General features: G+C 42.1%; 2 protein-coding genes across 5 annotated transcripts; one reads left to right on the forward strand and one right to left on the reverse strand.

Moving 5' to 3' along the window:
- Positions 1–256: 256 nt before the first annotated feature.
- On the reverse strand, positions 257–6,507 carry arl14ep (ADP-ribosylation factor-like 14 effector protein). Of its 3 annotated transcripts, XR_008339881.1 has the most exons (6): positions 3,411–3,617; positions 1,964–2,156; positions 1,468–1,596; positions 1,328–1,368; positions 905–1,197; positions 257–275 (listed from the first exon to the last, which is right to left on the reverse strand). XR_008339881.1 is itself a non-coding variant. In XM_053432730.1 (5 exons), coding segments are annotated over exons 1-5 (594 nt in total). In that variant the 5' UTR covers positions 6,399–6,507; the 3' UTR covers positions 700–968. The 3 variants fall into 3 exon arrangements, 2 of the variants coding, with proteins under 2 accessions (XP_053288705.1, XP_053288587.1); XM_053432730.1 differs by lacking the exons at positions 257–275; positions 3,411–3,617 and adding an exon at positions 6,397–6,507 and having other exon boundaries at positions 700–1,197; XM_053432612.1 differs by lacking the exon at positions 257–275 and having other exon boundaries at positions 700–1,197.
- On the forward strand, positions 4,118–17,846 carry nr1h3 (nuclear receptor subfamily 1, group H, member 3). Of its 2 annotated transcripts, none has more exons than XM_053432491.1 (11): positions 4,118–4,467; positions 7,438–7,655; positions 10,273–10,355; positions 10,843–11,088; positions 12,044–12,310; positions 12,435–12,640; positions 12,920–13,099; positions 13,295–13,394; positions 13,722–13,835; positions 13,975–14,069; positions 14,405–17,846. In XM_053432491.1, the coding sequence occupies exons 3-11, from the start codon at positions 10,313–10,315 to the stop codon at positions 14,549–14,551; spliced, it is 1,398 nt and encodes a 465-aa protein (XP_053288466.1). In that variant the 5' UTR covers positions 4,118–4,467; positions 7,438–7,655; positions 10,273–10,312; the 3' UTR covers positions 14,552–17,846. The 2 variants fall into 2 exon arrangements, with proteins under 2 accessions (XP_053288466.1, XP_053288385.1); XM_053432410.1 differs by having other exon boundaries at positions 4,119–4,372.
- Positions 17,847–18,063: the final 217 nt, after the last annotated feature.

The raw sequence follows: 18,063 nt of genomic DNA on the forward strand, positions 1-18,063 counted from the left end.
TTGTTGATTTAAAGGGGGATTGTTGTTTGGGCCAATAGATGTTTTCATTCATCAGCTTCTGGAGTAGAAGTGGTCATGCGTAAGATTTAAAGTTGTATCCGGTTTATCCCAGGTCACGATACTGTCCTGACATCTCACCCAGTTTTTCAGTTTGCCTTCGGCAGGAGGAAGTTATTTGTTTTTCTTGGCTGTGACGAGCAGAACATGAGGAATCAGCTGTTTCAGGTCAGACGCAGTGACAGAGATCGTTGAGGTGGAAGAGTTTTGAAGCACGACTGTAGCAAAGACAAAAATATTTTCATCTTTCTTTGTTTATTTTGCATTCAATACGCAAACAAAACATTACAGCTTAGAATTCCTATTTATTCCTCATGAATTTAAGTGTTACTGTGCTGGAGAATAATATTTATCTGAAAAAAAAACTATATAAACACCAACAGATCACATTAAAAGTGTATAAGTAAAATCCTTTAATTCTCCTTGGACCTTCTGAGCCCCAGTGTCAGTTCCGTGTTTCTTACATAATATGATTTCATGTTTTTCCTTCTGCAACAATCCAATTAAAAATTAAGTTAATGTTTTTCAGCATCTCACCAGAACAAAGTGGAGCTTGAGATAATTTCACTGGCAGCAGCCGGACATGGAAACTTCAGTTAATCACTCCTCTGCAGAGGTTTTGATAAATCAACAGAGCAGACGTCAAATATTAAAAGTTTATTAAGAAAAGTTGTTACATAAAACTGACAAAGAAAAGAGAAAACCAGAAAAAACACATCTGACATCCAGCAGAACACGTACACTGTTCTGTTCCGTTTACTGCCACAGGGGGCAGCGTTGCAGAACGTGTTGTCAGTGGAAGATCTGTTTACACAGCTTCAGAGTCTTGACCGTAAACCAGACTGACCTGGAGCTGAACGTTTCCCAGAATCCCTCTGGATCCATCTTTACAACCCAAGAGTCACCGTCAACTAAAGAGCAAACTTGTTCCGGATGATCTCTCCACCTTCCACCTCCACCTGCTCGTAAAGCCACTTCCTGTCGCAGCGGCACTCCACCCCACACTTGCGCGAGCCGCACTCGGGGCAGGCGTAGAAGCAGCCCATGCAGTCCACGTCCAGACAGTCACACATGTCTTTGTCGTTGGAGAGCAGATGACCTTTGTTGTCGTACACTCGGCTTTTGGCTGCAAGCGACTGCCTGCGTGATCCAGAGGGAGAAAAACAGATATCAACCAGTCGTCTCTTTAACCAGAGTCTGTTCTTGATGCATTTATTAACGTCTGTAATCAGAACAATGTCTCGGATCTGCGAGAATAAAAGTGTCTCACCTCTCGGACAGATGTTTTCCTCCACGGCCACCTCTCCCTCCCTGTGACAACAAGTACAAGTTAGGTTATGTAATTACAATAGTTCACGTCACATTCAAATCCCTGATATGATCATTCAGAGGCAGCAGCAGAAATCTCACCCTCATTCCTCCTCTCCTTTCTCTGCGTAGATTGGCAGCTTCTCTCGCTTTGTCTCTGTCCGCTTGCGTTCCGAGTTGAGGAGCAGCGGGCGTCTCCTTCGGCACAACTCCTCGTTTACGAAGTTCAATCTGTGGGATTTTCACAGTTATCAGGCAGAGCGACTGGTTCTCATCACCACCTGTTGTTAGGATGGAATAACGACTTTCTTCCCTATTTGATTCAAGCGTGTTCTTTCATTTTGAGAGCATTATTTCCTCGTTCCACTTTTAGTTTTCCTGAAATGCTGGAACTGAAGCACAGAATATTAGTGCAGCTGTAAAAAATCTGAGTGCAGACAAACAGTTTTGAGCCAAAGCGACGGCAGGATTCTGAAGGGAAACATTACAAAATCTGAGCGTGAAATGAACAAATAATATCCTCAAAATGAGAAGACCAAAATAAGTTCGAAAACAAACTCCACCGAGGAATATTCGATATAAAGTTGTGAGTCTGCACCTTTGAGGAATCCTGTCCGATGAAAACGGTGGGTACTGCGTCCTCTCTCAGGAACTGTTTGCCGTTGTAGTCCCTGAAGCAGTCGGCCCTGAAGTGCTCTGAGCAGAGGCAGGTGTTGATGGTCGGGAGGAAGTTCTTCATCCCCAGGCTGTGAACCCATTTGCTGGCCAGTTGAGGTTTGCTGAGTGGGAACCTGAGACACAGGAAAGGGAGGAGACGGCTTTAGACCAGTTTAAACCGTTTTAACAAGATCTTATTCCAAATCTGTCAAATATGTACAATTTTTTCTATGTTATTTTGTATGTTATTACACTATTTTTTTTTTTTTTGGTCTCTCATTCACTGCCTCAAGTCAGATAATTTATATTTATATATACACCGTGAGTGCTCTTTGTAAACAAAGGAATAACATGAAGCTGATTGTAAAGTTTGACGTTTTCTGTCAAACATCTGCAGACGAGCTACAGTTCAACTGGCTGAATGTCAGATTTTCTATATTCACATCATCCGGCGAAATCAAGACAATTCCATGTGATTTAATGCTGTGGTCTAATTTCACTACATCAGGATAAACTAGCAATATGTATTTTTTAGAGAGGGTCAGTGACGAGCAGAGCTAATGTTTAAGATGTATAATTGCTTTCAACTTTGTGTTTTTCTAAATATATTACATTTCTTAATTGATAGTTAAGCTTTACGCTGATACAGTTGTTTGATAAAACTAGATTTCGGATCAACTTGAAATAAAAAGATTAAAATACCTTTTTTTAATATAAAACGTAGGAAAGACATTAAACAATGACTGCTGCAAATCCCCAAAACCTTTGTTAGCTTGCAAACACTTGTTGCATTTAACCAAGACTTTTCCTTATAGAATGATCGATGGATTCTCCTTCTCTTCCTGCAGGTGACTTCATGTTCTCAGGTGTTCTTGGAGTTTTCTTGCACTCGGTATGTTAATGATCTCCCCACAGATACTCAGTGGTCGTCAGGTTAGGTCAACTCTGAGGGCAGATCCATTTGGTTTTTCTACAAGCAGTTCACCGATTAGATCTGGATAATTTCTCTAGAATTTGCAGATATTTTTTGAATCATTGTAACTGTTTCCTGTTTGAAACTGACTGACACACACATCTCATCTCCAGCGAGGGAGACCAAAACTTAAACCAGCAAACATACAAGTCATTGTATGATGCCATATTGTTTTGATAATGGGTGGAAATATAGATTTATCATAGCTACGTGAACGTCTGCTAACATCAGCTCTTGTAAGTTGCACCATGTTCTATTATTGAATCGGTTATTAAAGATATTAATGAGACTAAAAACGCTGCACTGCTAAAGAGGACGTGATTTAAAGTCAATCGTGTTTGTTTCTAAGCTGCGTTTTTAATCAAATTATCATTGAAGCTAACGTGAAGCTTCTGCTCCTCCGGTGTGAACTCACCTGTAGAATCGTATTTCCGACCCTTTAACGAACTTGTTGTTGCAGCCTGTCGCCGCACAGATCACCGGCATTGTGTCACTTCTGTAGAAACTACGCGATTGTGTCAAAAACTGTGTAAACGCGCAAGAAGCAATGAACAAACATCAGTGGTTTGTGATTGTTTTCCTCGGGTTTCTTCTTCCTCGGCGGAAATAAAATGTACACATCCGCTTCAACTTCCTGTCTTGCCTGGGAAGCGTCTGCCCTCTAGCGGCGGCTCGGTAGTTATTCAGAGAGAGAAAGGAGGTGAAATCTGTTATTGCAACTAAAGATACATTATTTTCTCTGGCTCTTAAAGCTAAAGTAATAACAATATTTATAATATTAAAGTAGAGCTTCCTTAATAAGTTGTATGTCTGACGAAGTGACTGTTTTGTTTAAGGATCACTTGGAAAACAAAAGGACGTTAATAATAGGTTTACAGATAACAGAAGAATAGAGTGAAAATAATGTATAAGCTGGACATTGAAAGTTTATGTTTGACTTCCTGAACATCACCACTTACACGCACTCCTGCTGCCTGTAAAACACTCTGCAGGGCAAGCGGTTAGCATCCACCTCCTCTGCCTGCAACACTAATCGCAGGGCAGAGCACTGATCAGATACACCTCGATATTTACCACTGCTGCCTGTAAGACCTACCGCAGGGCAGAGCAGTCATCACTTGCCTTTGCTTCCTGTAAGACTAGCAGCAGGGCAGAACAGTCAACGTTTAACCCCTGCTGCCTGTAAGACCTCCCGCAGGGCAGAGCATCTGCTTCCTGCCTCAGCCTCAGACCGGGCCGCTGGATCACATGATGGATGTACGCTGGTTAGCATAGCGAGCTAACACGCTAGCGTCGGTTGTCAGAGCCGCTGTCAACACGAACCACAGCCCGAGACGGACTCGCCCTCACCGGATCGACAACTGCCTGGAAACTCCGGTAAATCCACCGACGTCACCTTGTCTCATCGTGCTTACTAGCTAGCTGAGCTAGCCGAGCTCAAGGTGTTAGCGGGGAGTTCCTCCGGAACGCGGGTGGGTTGAGCTAATGTTAACAGTGTCGGCCTTGTTCGGACTGAGCATTGAAGCTAATCTGAGCTAATCTGTTATCATGGATCCAGCAGCGCTCACTGCTCACGTTCAAACTGACTTCATCACGAGCCCAAGTTTAGGCTAACTTTGTGTTTACCTCCTAGCTAACTAGCAGGACTTCTCAACTAACTAACTAACTAACTAACTAACTAACTAACTTGGCTAGTGATGGTCGCAAGTCTGTGGATGGAACAGCCACTCGACCTTTCTCACCAGGTGTCAGATTCATCATGAAACTCATCACATGGGATTTAACTCGTTTTACTTTTTTTGGTCTTTTAAGCGTCAACAAAGTTCGCCCGGTTGCGAAATGACATCTTTAGCCTGTGGACACCCACCACCTCAGAGACAGTGGAGACTCATGTGTCCAGACAAAGGGATGAGACAGTCTGATTCTTAATGATCTGTCCTTATCCCTGGTTGTTGTCTCTGAATGTCCTTGATTCCACCCACACGTGTCTTTGAGGTCCCTTGTTTTGTCAGCTCTCTCTCTCTCTCTCTGTCTCTCTCTCTCTCTCTCTCCTCCATGTTGGTGATGCTCCACAGTGTGAGTCAGCCTGGATCCACTCTTACATCTCTATCAGTCTTTAGAAGCCGGGTGGACCGGACGTGTGTCTCCACCCTGTGTTAAACCGAGCACACGAGCTCTTCCAGGGAGAAGAAGTGAGACCACTGGGTGGGGTCTGCAGGGCCTGGCAGCACCGGATCGACCACTTCTTCTTCCATCACTGGTTTCGTGTTTCATTCATGGGAACAGTGGCTGGTGGAGCCGCTGACTCCTGAAAGCACTGACTCTTTGCTTTCACTCTGACTTGTTGCTGAGTGGGTTTGTCCGTTTTTGCTTCACATGGGCGAGTTGCATCCGCCGGCGCTCTGAGACTTTGAGAAAGGGACGATTCCCACTCGCTTGTGCTGACTGTATTTGTACAGTCAGGTGTAGTGAGAGGGAAGTAATAATCACTTTCACAAACGCCTCCACGTGTTCCCCCGGACAGTGACGGAAAATGTCACATAGATGTCATATTTTTGAGGGGTTTGTTATTTCCCTTTGCAACAATGGAAAACCTGTTCCTGATTAACAGATTCAGTGTTTGGTTTATATCAGTTAGGGAGGGGTTGGCAAAGAGCCAGGAGAAAAATCATTGACTGTCTGCAAAGATGGACGATACGTCTCCACTTGAGATGTTCCAATCAAACATTTCCTCTTCCCGGTACCGGCTGCGATACCTGGACTTTGTACCGATCCGATTCCAGTGCATTAAAGACACATAACAACCTGTAGAACATATTCTAACAGGTGTGCACTACTAAGCCTGTATGGAAGAGGTTTTATGAGATTGCTAGTGTTTTGATTGGCAACACTAGCACCACTGCACAAAACTGAAGTCCTATGTACAGTGCAAATCGCCATTTTACACGTGGAACTTTCCAGCGTGACATATTGTCAAATTTCAGACATTTTATCTAACTCTGTCTAACGGCTACACTATCCTGGAAATCACTGCTGTAAACACATAGACATATACTTAAAGGACTCGGTATCAGGACAGTGCACTGAGACGTATACTAGCTGATACCAGACCAGTCATATTTGGTTTCATCTCTAGTCTCCACATCCTCTGTCTATCCAGAAATGTAGAGAATATTTCGCTGGTGATTCATTTGTTAACAATGAACTGAGCAGTTGAGTGATTGTTTCAGCTCGTGTTGCTAAGTAAACGTTAGTCCTATATATTATATTCGTTTTGCTCACACCTGATAATCGGATGTCAGCTAAAAATTGGCTCATTAACTCATATGCAACCAGAACTCATCCGGTTTGGTTTTCATACTTATGAAGTGATGAAGTTTTTGCGCTGACTAGCAACTTACATTCAGCTGTAGAAGGTTGTAATCAAGGGAACCGGCTCATTATGAGTGTGATGGCTTTTTTTAACAACATACAAGTAGATGTGTCCTGAACACAACATGTCATTGACGACTGTGTGAGTACAGGACGAGGCTGTCAAGTGTAAAATACAATCAGTGCCTTTTGGTTTTATCCTGTGTGTGTGCGATAGATTTTTTTGTTGGTGATTTCATTTCCAGTCGTCTGTGAAAACACGCTCACGGACAAAGGTGACTGACTGATAAGATGCAGGGGACATTGGACCGGAGCAGAGGGATCAGGGTGGGGATGACATAAGGTCACAGTGAAGAGTAGAAGTTGTTTTACGACCACAGAATGTGAACTGACCCAATAAAAGTTGATACCTGTTGGATTAGCAGACAATGAGCAGCCTGTGGAAACAACTGTTTCTGTTTAGCTGCTTCAGAAAAGATCAAAATCACAGAAAAATGTCCATCGTGATCTGCAACGCTGACATGACGTCGGACATATTGATTTGTGGTTTCCCAATATATGAACATCACATTAGTCTTTTCCTGTGAACTGATTGATGCATTCAATCTAGATGTAGTATTGCTTTTGTGACATTTCGATGAGAGAGGCTTTCTGTTGCTGATAGTATTTCGTCTTATTCACTGAACCACATTAGTGGTTTTACTTTGAAAGAACTGTAGAAAGCTTGGGGTTATTTTGAGGTGTGTGTGTGTGTGTGTGTGTGTGTGTGTGTGTGTGTGTGTGTGTGTGTGTGTGTGTGTGTGTGTGTGTGTGTGTGTGTGTGTGTGTGTGTGTGTGTGTGTGTGTGTGTGTGTGTGTGTGTGTGTGTGTGTGTGTGTGTGTGTGTTTTATGAGGCTGTTCTTAGTAAAATCTGTTTGCTAAATAATCTCAGTGAAAAAGACTGGAACACCACAGGTCTGTGGGGAGTTAGGAGCCATACATGACCAGTAGTAACCTCTTGTGTTTCCTCTTTCTCTCTCCCCCCCCTCCTCCCCTCCTCTCTGTCTGTTTTCCCTCCTGTCTCCCATAGGGCATAGTGGAAAGAGAGTTGTCTTCTTTTTTCTTTTTCCTCGCACTCTTCAAGATATCAAGTCATTAAACTTCAGCCCAGTGACTCGCGGTGGTTTCGGCATCGGGGCTCATCGCTCCAGCAAGTCGTGCGTCGTGGCGCGGGGACAGTGACAGACTGAGGCCGAGGACTCGCGTGGGAAAGATGCATCGGCGGTAAACAAGACATCGACTTCAGAGGTAAGATCAGAGGAAATCGATGCCTGTCACAGAGTCAGTGGAGCAGGTTCACTGGAGCTGAGTGGGGCTTAGTATAAAAATGTGGTCCTTCTGGTTTTATTTATCTGTTGACTGATGTTATCTAGAGCGAGAGTGCTTTCTCATTTAAATGGTCAAATATAGACTTTTGTAGAAAATCCTATTAGACTTTGATTCTTTCTGTCAGTTAAATAGCAACATGACTGCTCAATTCTGACAATTATATTAAAACAATACAGTATCCGTCATAATCATACTTTTCCGAATTTTCGAATAACCTATTGCAATCATTTCTATTATTGAAAAAGCCAGAAACCACCAAGGAAACTCTACTACATCCTGTGTGGAAGCTTTTATCTTAAAGCTGCAACAATAGCCTCTTAATCTCTGTTTGTTTGCTTCTCAGCTGCAACACTGAAAAACTACTGCACCATGAAACCATGCTTTGCAGGTCTGGCTTAACGGCTAATTGAGGAATTTCACTTATCGTTGAACATTGCAAGTTCAAAAGTTTCATGACAAATCATTTTTTAAATTGAGATGTAAAGACCAGACGTATTTAGGGTGTTTACATCCACAGGTTTGTAGAATAGCAGATTATCCTTTTTCTTATTTAATGAGAGCTAGACAGACATGTTTGGGATTGTTGGTGGAGGAATATGATTTCTCGAATAAGTGCTCTTCTAGTTTACCACATGAAAACCATGTTTACACGATTATCTGCTGGGCTTGGAAAGTTACTGCCGTCACCACTTTAGTGTTTTCATTCAATGTTCAATTGAAGTTTTCCTTTTAATTTGTCACCCACGTAGTCTGACCAGAGTTTAAGTGAATTTGAAACAGACATTTGTTGTTTCTTCCTGAAAAGAAAAGAAAATAAATCCAGTTGTGCAGTAAATACTACCTTTAGGAATTTCAACTTTTTTGACTTGAACCTGTGATCAGCTTTTGTGAGAAGTTACGAAATGACCCTGTGTTGTGGTCCTGGAAAAGTGAAATTGCTTGTGGTCATATATTCAAAACCACATTATTTGTTTATCTCTCCCTGTCACTATGTGGAATTTGCACAATAACATAAAGCAAATGGTGCAGCTAGCAGGTGGCCTATCGTCACAATGGTCAAAGAAACTGTTTATGTTCGATTATCAGTTTTACGTATGGCAAGTGGCCTTATCATCTGGAATGCTACAAGAGATTTGGCTGTGTTGTTATTCCGTGGATCATAAACAGGCTTGTAAACATAGTGTCCAGTGTTCACCGAAACTAAATCTGGAAAAAATACATAAAATAAACAAGGAATTCTTTACTTGAAACAGATCAGTTCTAGTTTGGATTGTTCAAAAAGGAATCAAACATTTCTCAGGTTTCTAAAATTCAAGTGAAGCAGCATGACGTAATAGATTTCTTTTATATGGTTTAATCTTAAGTACCAGTTCAACCTGTAGAGGCAGGTGTCCGTTCACCCTGTTACTGGTTGTGCAAGAGGATTTTGAATTTGTATTTCTCTCCAGTGTTTCACCCTTTCTGTGTAAAGAGCCTTAAGATAAATATGGTGTGATAAAAATAAATTAAATCGAACTGAAAGTATTTGGGCGGTGTGGCCTAGTGGTAGAGAGGTGGTTCTTCAACAAGAAGGTTGCCGGTTCCAATCCCACCCTTCCCCATTTGCATGCCGAAGTGTCCTTGGCAAGATACTGAACCCCTAAAATGGCCCCTCATAAATGTTGAGTGTAATAATTGTAATTCGCTTTGGACAAAATCGTCAGCCATGTACAGAAATGTAATGTAATGTAATTTTCCGTAACTTTTTTTTTTAGGCAGCATTGAAATGAATTGATCTTCCAGAATAATGCTTATGACAATGTTATATTATATAATCAGTTGTAGAGGATTTTACCCGTTTCATTCATCCTAAAAAAAGCCAACTAATGAAACCGATTAAACTAACGTGCAGTGTTATGATGTAATATTACAAAACCACAAGGGGCTAACTTGTGAGATAAACTTCAGATAGATGGATAATATTTTATAACCTGATTTTCTTTCCTGCAGGTTGTTTTAAAATTAACTGAAAATCAAGCACGAGTGCCCGCTGAGTCAGTTTCCTGAAATGCATCCATATGTGGCACATGACTGACTTTCATTTCTGCTTTCACAGCCTGTCCACTTTCCAGTCTGCACATATTTGTCGGCTGGGTCTCGGTTGACTACAAGACTTTTCATATTTTAGATCTTTCCAAGAACTTGAACGATAAACATCTTCCCTTTTGTCATTTAACCTCGTCTCTGTTTTTAAATCTGTACAAAGCCGATATACAGTTAAACACTCTCCCCATAGAAATCCTCTCCTGTTCATGACACTTCTGTTGGCGACAGAAAGAACTCTGTGAAATGAATTTAAATCTAAGTTAACTACAGAAGTGTTTGGTGCAACTTGACATGAATCCAAGTTGTGCACCATTAGATAAGTAACAGGTGGTTGTCAACATTGTGTTTCTGTCTCTCTCAGGTTTAATGTTGCTTCAGGAGATTTAGCTTTTCCCTCGGTCAGTGGTCGTACTCACGTTAATCAAATCTGCTTCTGTTCTGTGCTTCACAGGTGCACGTTGGTTTCGTAATGACAAGCTGTTGTGCAGAAGATGTCCACGCTGTCTGTGACTGATATCCCAGATGTTGGTCATGGTGAGAGACGCTTCTCTCACATGTTATCAGCAGGGCCCGGCTCTTTTATCAGTTGGCTGATGATGTCCACTGATATGAGACCTTCACTGTCATATCAGTATCAGTCGGCTGATATGTGCCAATATGAAAGCTTTGATTTGACAGGATTAACAATGCAGCTAACATGTAACACATTTATGTTTAAAAAAAAAAAAAAACATTGAAAAGTTATATACACACACACACACACGACTGCTTTGATTCCTACAGTCTCGAACAAAAGAATTGCAGAAATTCAAATACTACCCTTCACATAAATCTTATTTATTCCATGAGCTTTGTGTGTTTGTTGTGTACCACCTCTTGGTTAATGTACGCTAAACGTTTATTTTGGACAATAGCCAAAACTGATAAGGACCAGTGTAAACTTGTGTTGGAAACGTATCAGTGTAGCGTCACAAGGTGTTTGCAGATGGTCCTGAACGTGTTTGTGTGTCTCCTCTGTCAGATGAGAGTAAGGTGTTTGAAGGGGCCTCTGAGCTGCAGCTGGACTGCCTGGTTGAGGAGAGCAGCGGAGGCGCCACAGTGAAGCGCGGCGGCCTGCTGTCGCTCGCTGACCTCTCCCAGCCTGATGACTTCCATGCCCCCCCTCACAACGGCCCTTCACTGACCAAGATGAGCAGCCCCCTGCCGGTGGAGACGGGCGACATCAAGCTGGACCCGGCTGCCGGGGACACGTCCAGCAGCAGCATAGGTGAGAGGGGGGGGGACTGGCTTCAATATACAACTTGAGCCGATGTTACATCTGAATCCTTTGTATTTTTGAAGTCTTTAAATAGTTTTCTTTAAGTTTCCCTGTATGAATCTGAACTGCAGTTCCCGGTAATGTCACTGCCCTTTGTGTTTCTGAAAATGACAAAGTCAGAGCAGGAATGACTCAATGACTCCAGAACATGATTCAGTTTGATCTTAATTTGGTCAAGATGCTTTGTGTTTTCTGGCAGATTCAGTCTGCACCTGATACAACAGTGTTGTCGGGTTGTGCGTGTGTGTGTGATGTGTCATCCAGTATCTTTCTGTGTGTAACTGGTGTGATCTTCCGCACTGTACGAACCTGTTTGTAACAGACATGATCTTTTTGTAACAACACCGTGAGCTCGGGAGTTTGATTTTAATAGTTACTCTTTTTATTATTATTATTATTATTATTAGTAGTAGTAGTAATTTCATTAGGTTTTACAAGTGCACAGGGAGCAGTGGTCTTAAATATGTCAAAATATTTCAATAATTTAGGTAAATCTTAATTATATTAACGTCAATTTAATGCTGCTTCCTTTGCACCTTATAATTGTTGTTTTTATTTTGAGAGAAATATTTTGGTGGTCTGCTTAGTTTGTAATGTCTCCATGTGTTGTACTTCTGTCTCAACAATACAATACAATTAATCAAGCTGCAATAAAACTACAAGACCAACATTGAACTGATCGTCAGAACTGATCTCAGTACAGCCACCGTGTCTTTCTGTAGATTGAGAGAGAATGTAGCACATCAAGTGTTGTTCTCTACTCTGTTCTCTAAAAGGTCTAAAGTTTAAACGTGTTGCAACCTGCAGGAACCCTGTTTAGTCACATTACTGCCTAAAGGAATGTCTCTGACTGAAGTGCTTCAAGGTTCTTAATATGATTTATCCCCTCACTCCATGCGTGTAGACGGTCAGCCAGTGAAGAGGAAGAAGGGGCCGGCTCCGAAGATGTTGGGCAATGAGGTGTGCAGCGTATGTGGTGACAAGGCCTCGGGTTTCCATTACAACGTGTTGAGCTGTGAAGGCTGCAAGGGCTTCTTCCGACGCAGCGTCATCAAGAGTGCCCAGTACTCCTGCAAGAACAATGGCCGCTGTGAGATGGACATGTACATGCGCCGCAAGTGTCAGCAGTGTCGCCTGCGCAAGTGTCGGGAGGCCGGCATGTTGGAGCAGTGTGAGTTGTCCTTTTACCAAAAGTGTCAAAGATGTAGAAGATGTAAATTCCACTCTGACATGAAGAGTGAATAACACGAGAATGAAATTGATCCTCTTCATTGATCCTCCCCTCTGACCTTTAGGTGTCCTCTCCGAGGAGCAAATCAGAATCAAGAAGATGAAGAAGCAGCACGACGAGGACTCGGCCCGCACGTCCACCGTGGTCACGCCCACGCCTCCGCAGGAAGTGGTCACGCTGGATCCTCAGCAGCTGGAGATGATCGAGAAGCTGGTGACCATGCAGAAGCAATGCAACAAGAGGTCTTTCCTCGAACGCCCAAAAGTCACGGTAAGTGAACGCCTCGAGGAACAAGATGCTGCATTTGCGTAGGTGTTCAGTGTGGGTGGCTGTTAATCTGCTAAGACCTGGCAGGTGAAGGAGAAGATACAGCTGCTATGTGAGCAGAAACTTCTTGTAAAAGCCTCGATGATTTGAATACTGGTTTAACCCGGAATCTGTGGCTGCTGCTTTCAAAACATATCAGAGGAATGTTTACTACATGTCAACCAATCCATAACTACGCTTGTGTTTTGTTGATGTATATATTTGTGCGTGTGCATCAAACAGCCGTGGCCTCAGAGTCAGGACCTTCAGAACAGAGAAGTGCGTCAGCAGCGGTTCGCCCACTTCACCGAACTCGCCATCATGTCGGTGCAGGAGATCGTGGATTTTGCGAAGCAGCTTCCTGGTTTCCTGGAGCTCACGAGGGAGGATCAGATCGCTCTGCTGAAGACGTCCACCATTGAGGTTTGTCCTGATTTATAGGGAATGCACCTCAATTGATTTCTCAATTTGGATACTGACACCTGGGCTTTTAGGGATTGGCTCGATTTCAGGCCAGTGTTTGATAAGTAAGACTGGAATCATTCTCTTGAGTAAGGCAACATTAGAATGGATGTAAATGTTGCTGTAAAACAAACTGAATGTGTTCGTCTCCCTCAGATCATGCTGCTGGAGACGTCACGCCGGTACAACCCTACTATCGACAGCATCACGTTTCTGAAGGACTTCAGTTATAATAAGGATGATTTCGCAAAAGCAGGTGAATTTACTCATTTGTGTTCATGGAGGATATGAATGTTCATTAACCCTCAAACTGATTGTCCCATTTGTTTTTAAATGCCTCAAATAAAGGTTGAGCATCTGTAGCCATTGTTGAATGTTTTGATTTTGTAACTCAGAGGTGCTGCATCTTGTTCCCTGATGGTATGGACCTGGTACGTCAGATAGAACATTTGTATCTCAGAGGCCTGTAGCTATACTTCAAATCGGTTAGGTTTCAAACAATAACCTTACTCTGCTGAAGAAACAGTGTACCACTCTCTCTTCTTTAATTTCCCTGTGTCTCTCTCAACCTTCCCCTCCTCAGGGCTTCAGCTGGAGTTCATTAACCCCATCTTTGAGTTTTCAAAAGGAATGAATGACCTGCACTTGGACGAGGCCGAGTACGCTCTGCTCATCGCTATCAACATCTTCTCTGCAGGTCAGAATTCAGAACGCACACAATCTACAGTGAATCCTCCATGTCCACGGCTTTAAAGATCAAAGCAATCTGATAATCTGTTGCAATTAGAGGATGAACAGGTTGTAAATCTTTGTTTTGTTTGTTGTACTATGTTTAGATCGACCAAATGTGCAGGATCATGACTTGGTGGAGCGGCTGCAGCAGCCCTACGTGGACGCCCTGCGCTCTTACATCATGATCAAGAGACCGCATGTAAGTGCTGAGTGGTTTACATAAGCACTTCTCTTGTGACCGGCAGTATGTCAGCATAGCCCGGTTGCTGTCATCACAACAAGCACATTGGGTCAGGGCTGAGGTTAAATCCTTTGGTTCAGACTCGGGGCGGTTGTGTGTTAGAGGAGAAAAGGACGCATAGAGGAACTGTTTTAACTTTTACTGCAGCTGCAACTAGAGCCTGTGTTACTTTGTGTTTTTCTTCTTTGAACTAAAAGCCACATGACTCATTGCGACACTCATTGTTGACTTGATCAAAAGGCAAGAAGTCTCCTCTCTTCCTTCTTTAAAAACTGTTTTAAACGTCTCCTCAGGATCACTTGATGTTCCCCCGCATGCTGATGAAGCTGGTGAGCCTCCGCACGCTGAGCAGCGTCCACTCGGAGCAGGTCTTTGCCCTTCGCCTCCAGGACAAGAAGCTTCCCCCGCTGCTCTCGGAAATCTGGGACGTCAACGAGTGACTGCGAACCTGGTGTCGCACTCCCGTGGCTTTAAAGTCCGAGACTGACCCGACATCCAGCCGGGACCCGGACCTCTTCCCGCACGGACTGGTTCAAGGAGTGGAGATTTAATTTTTTCTCGTGACAGGAGAGCATCATTGCCCTTCGCTCTCACACAGACTGCTGAACGGATTTGTGTTCATGAGAAGAAACCTGGACACTTAGTTTTTCTTTGAGCCTTTTGTTGATCTTCCTCTTGAGTAGATGCTGACATGATTGTGGCAATATTGAACACCAGCATCAGGCTCCGGAGCCGTTTATCTGATTTAATATTTGTTGAAAGTCTCTCTAGTGCAGTTCTGTACTCATCCTCTAACAATCATCAGAAGGTTTGGATCTGGTTTGAGCTGTTTTCTGTTTCACAGCTGAAGATTTGGTCTAAAACAAACAGGGATTTGCAGTCGTGCAATAGGTGGACCCGGATACTGAGTTGAGCTCCGGCAGATTCGTGTCTGATATTCACGTTATTGATGTTGGGGTGAAGCGGTGGGTCATCTGGACGGTATTGTGCATCGTGATATGGCAGCAAATAGTTTGTTCTCTTTGATGTCAGTTCAGAAATCAAAACATTTGGTGTAGTCGCTCAGGTAAAGTAATGTGAAGTACACCTCTGGGAACCGGGGGGAGGGGGCGGGGGCTTCTTTAATTTCTAAGAGAGGACTTGAGTTTTCTTCCAAGTGCATAAGGGACCCTTTTGGTCATTTCTAGATGCCCATAAAACGTTCATGTAAATTGTATATTTATTTTCACAGGACAAAAAGTGTTGTAGTTGAGTGCACGCAGGGGAAGTTTCCACGAGATCGTACAATCACAAACCGACGCACAAGAAAGCTAAAACTGCAGGTGACAGAGAGACCGTGCCCTCGTTGACAGGAAATGGTGAAGTGACACGTTTTCTTTATTTTCAACACAGCGCACTGGAACCTCGAAATAGACGAGTGTCTCCAAAATTCCGTGTAAAGATGAAGAGTTGGTTTAAAAAAAGGAAGTGAGTTTGAAAACCCTGCTCCCACAAAGTTTATGTTCATGAATCAATATAGAAAGAACCTCTATTAACACCTAATTCGTCATGATGCATATGTAAGAAGTTTCTTTTATTCAATTCATAATTAAACCGTACAATCATTTTCATATTTCGATCTGGGTTAATCATCGTGAGTGAGAATTTATGAGCAACACAGTTTCTAACCGGATACATAGAAATAGGCTGCCATTTCATTTTGATAATATACGAATGATACTGAAGAAAAAACATCTGTGATTGAATTACGTTTGAGTCTCCTCCTCCAACTGCTACTCAACACAAACAGCTTTAACTGGTCAGACTTTTTCGAAGCCTTCTTTAAAAGAAAAATTCTCCGTGGACGTGGAGCAGAGGACATCAGGAAATGAATAGAAACATTTGTAAATGTCGTAACTGCAGAGATCTAGATGTTTATATTCATTCAGTGATTTTCATGCATCTCTCCTGTGCAGTGCAAACTTGAAATTCTGCGTTAACAGCCGATAGAGGAATATTAATGTAAATACGTAGCTTTGATGTTTATTCTGGCTTTAAAAAACAGAAACTGGACGAGACGGTGCTACTGCAGCGTGTTTTCAGAAGTGAAAACATTTTCAACCATTTATATGAGCTGCCGGTCAAAATCAGAGCCTTTACATCAGTGATGAGCTTTTTTAATCATGTTTAGAGACAGTTTCATTTGGGCTATTGTTGAATAAATTTGCTTTTAACAGCTAAAATGGGACGATGATTCTTCACATGAGCAGATAAAACTGAACTGACATTAGCAAATAGGTGAAAGCCGTGTGGTTACAGGGGCATCAGGCAGGATGAGGTTTAATTTGATCTGAATTGGTCTCTTAAAGCACTTGGTGACAGATGAATTGAATTGCAGACTTGGGTTTGTCCCTTTTTTGTTGTTTTTCTATTTCTACGTAAAGTTCTCACCGTGTTTGTTTTCAGTTAAAAACCTCCTAAAAGATCAAATCATTCTTTAAATCATCCTTTTCTCACAGCAGATATATTCTTGGCACGCTGCAGTAGCAGAAACGTGTGTGTTGCATATTGTGTTAACAATGACATCATCAACTTTCTACTGTGACTTGTTCAAATGTCTTGTCTGAAAAGGATTCTACTGTTTCATGTCCCTCCCCGTTGCACAGGAGAGGAGTGTGTGTGTGTGTCTGTGTGTGTGTCCTTAAAACCCAGTCTGAAGAGATCAATGGAAAACCACAGGATTCACTGATCAACTCGTATCATGGCCAAAAACATAGACCTCTGTGTAAACTGCCATTCAATCCATCTGTGATATATATATATACAATTGATTTTCTTCATTTGATTGATTAAATGACAAAATGGCCAATTGAGCAGCATGTGAATGGGGAAACAACCCTCCTGGTTGGTTGATTGAATTCAGATGTGCTTTGTTTTAACAGTGGGATGATTTTCAACCTGCAGAGTCGTCACAGTAAAATCAGCTTTAGTTCATCCAGGTGGACTCAAGACATCTAGAGCTCCATGCCCATGAGCTGCACTGTTCATTCGATATCACAAACTTTATCAACCTAAACTTTACTTCACCCTCTAACACACGGTGATCTGGCAAAATATGACCATGGATTGTATGAAGCCTTCTGCCTTCCCTCTCAAAGACCTGGTTTTGTTTTTTTATTAATAGCTTAAAAATGGGAACACATTTGTTTGTAATGGATTTTTCTGACACCCCCCTCTCTAACATTTGTATTAATGTTTTTGGATTTGTTTTGACAGATGGATCGATAATTAAATGAAGCAGATTATAAGTGATTTGTTTCCGTTCTGCAAAAAACTTAACTTTGGGTTTCAGTGAAATGTAAAGTTTGCCTTTTTGGTTTCTGGTTTGCTGTTTGAGGCCAAATACTTCAAACCACTGAATTTAGTTTGAGCCTTTGCAAGTTTTCCACCATGTTCTAATGACCCACAGGTCAACGGACACAAATGCTCTTGTGTTGTACTCGAATCAAACGAGCAGAAAGCTGTTGGTTCTGAAATCTTTGTTTCTCGGTGTACATGTTATGTTAATGATGTAGGTATCAGTTAATTTTGCTGTATATACTGTAAGTGACATCTGATCTCATTTAATTCCTGTCCTCAAAGGGTGACACTAAACAATATTGATATATAGAAATGCAAACCTATTTTAATACTTGTAACTCCTGAAGACCTTCTGTTTTGTATGTACAGTATAAATTAAAGCTATGCTGTAGTGCTTCTGTGTTTGGAACTGGAATCACTTGTTTGCCCGTCAGACTTTAGACGTGTTGATGCTCAGAGACTTGACCTAAAGGGTCAGAATTATGAATTTGTCTTTATCACACAATGTTTTCATTTATATTATGTCACTCAAAGATTTCCTCATTGATCTCAGAAGATGTTGTAGCGCACTGCACTGTAATCACGATACCTGAAATATAAAAACACCAGATTG

This window comes from Pleuronectes platessa, chromosome 1 (genome assembly GCF_947347685.1).
Source record: "Pleuronectes platessa chromosome 1, fPlePla1.1, whole genome shotgun sequence".
Taxonomy (NCBI): domain Eukaryota; kingdom Metazoa; phylum Chordata; class Actinopteri; order Pleuronectiformes; family Pleuronectidae; genus Pleuronectes; species Pleuronectes platessa.

Bases quoted from the DNA above. Each gene is read 5' to 3' on its own strand.
- nr1h3 (XM_053432491.1), top strand. From the start codon at position 10,313: ATGTCCACGCTGTCTGTGACTGATATCCCAGATGTTGGTCATG. The intron at 11,089-12,043 runs GTGAGAGGGGGG...CCATGCGTGTAG, and splicing joins CACGTCCAGCAGCAGCATAG to ACGGTCAGCCAGTGAAGAGG. The intron at 13,395-13,721 runs GTGAATTTACTC...TCCCCTCCTCAG, and splicing joins GGATGATTTCGCAAAAGCAG to GGCTTCAGCTGGAGTTCATT.
- arl14ep (XM_053432612.1), bottom strand. From the start codon at position 3,481: ATGCCGGTGATCTGTGCGGCGACAGGCTGCAACAACAAGTTCGTTAAA. The intron at 2,157-3,410 runs GTGAGTTCACAC...CCTGTGTCTCAG, and splicing joins TCGGAAATACGATTCTACAG to GTTCCCACTCAGCAAACCTC. The intron at 1,597-1,963 runs GTGCAGACTCAC...AAAATCCCACAG, and splicing joins TCGGACAGGATTCCTCAAAG to ATTGAACTTCGTAAACGAGG.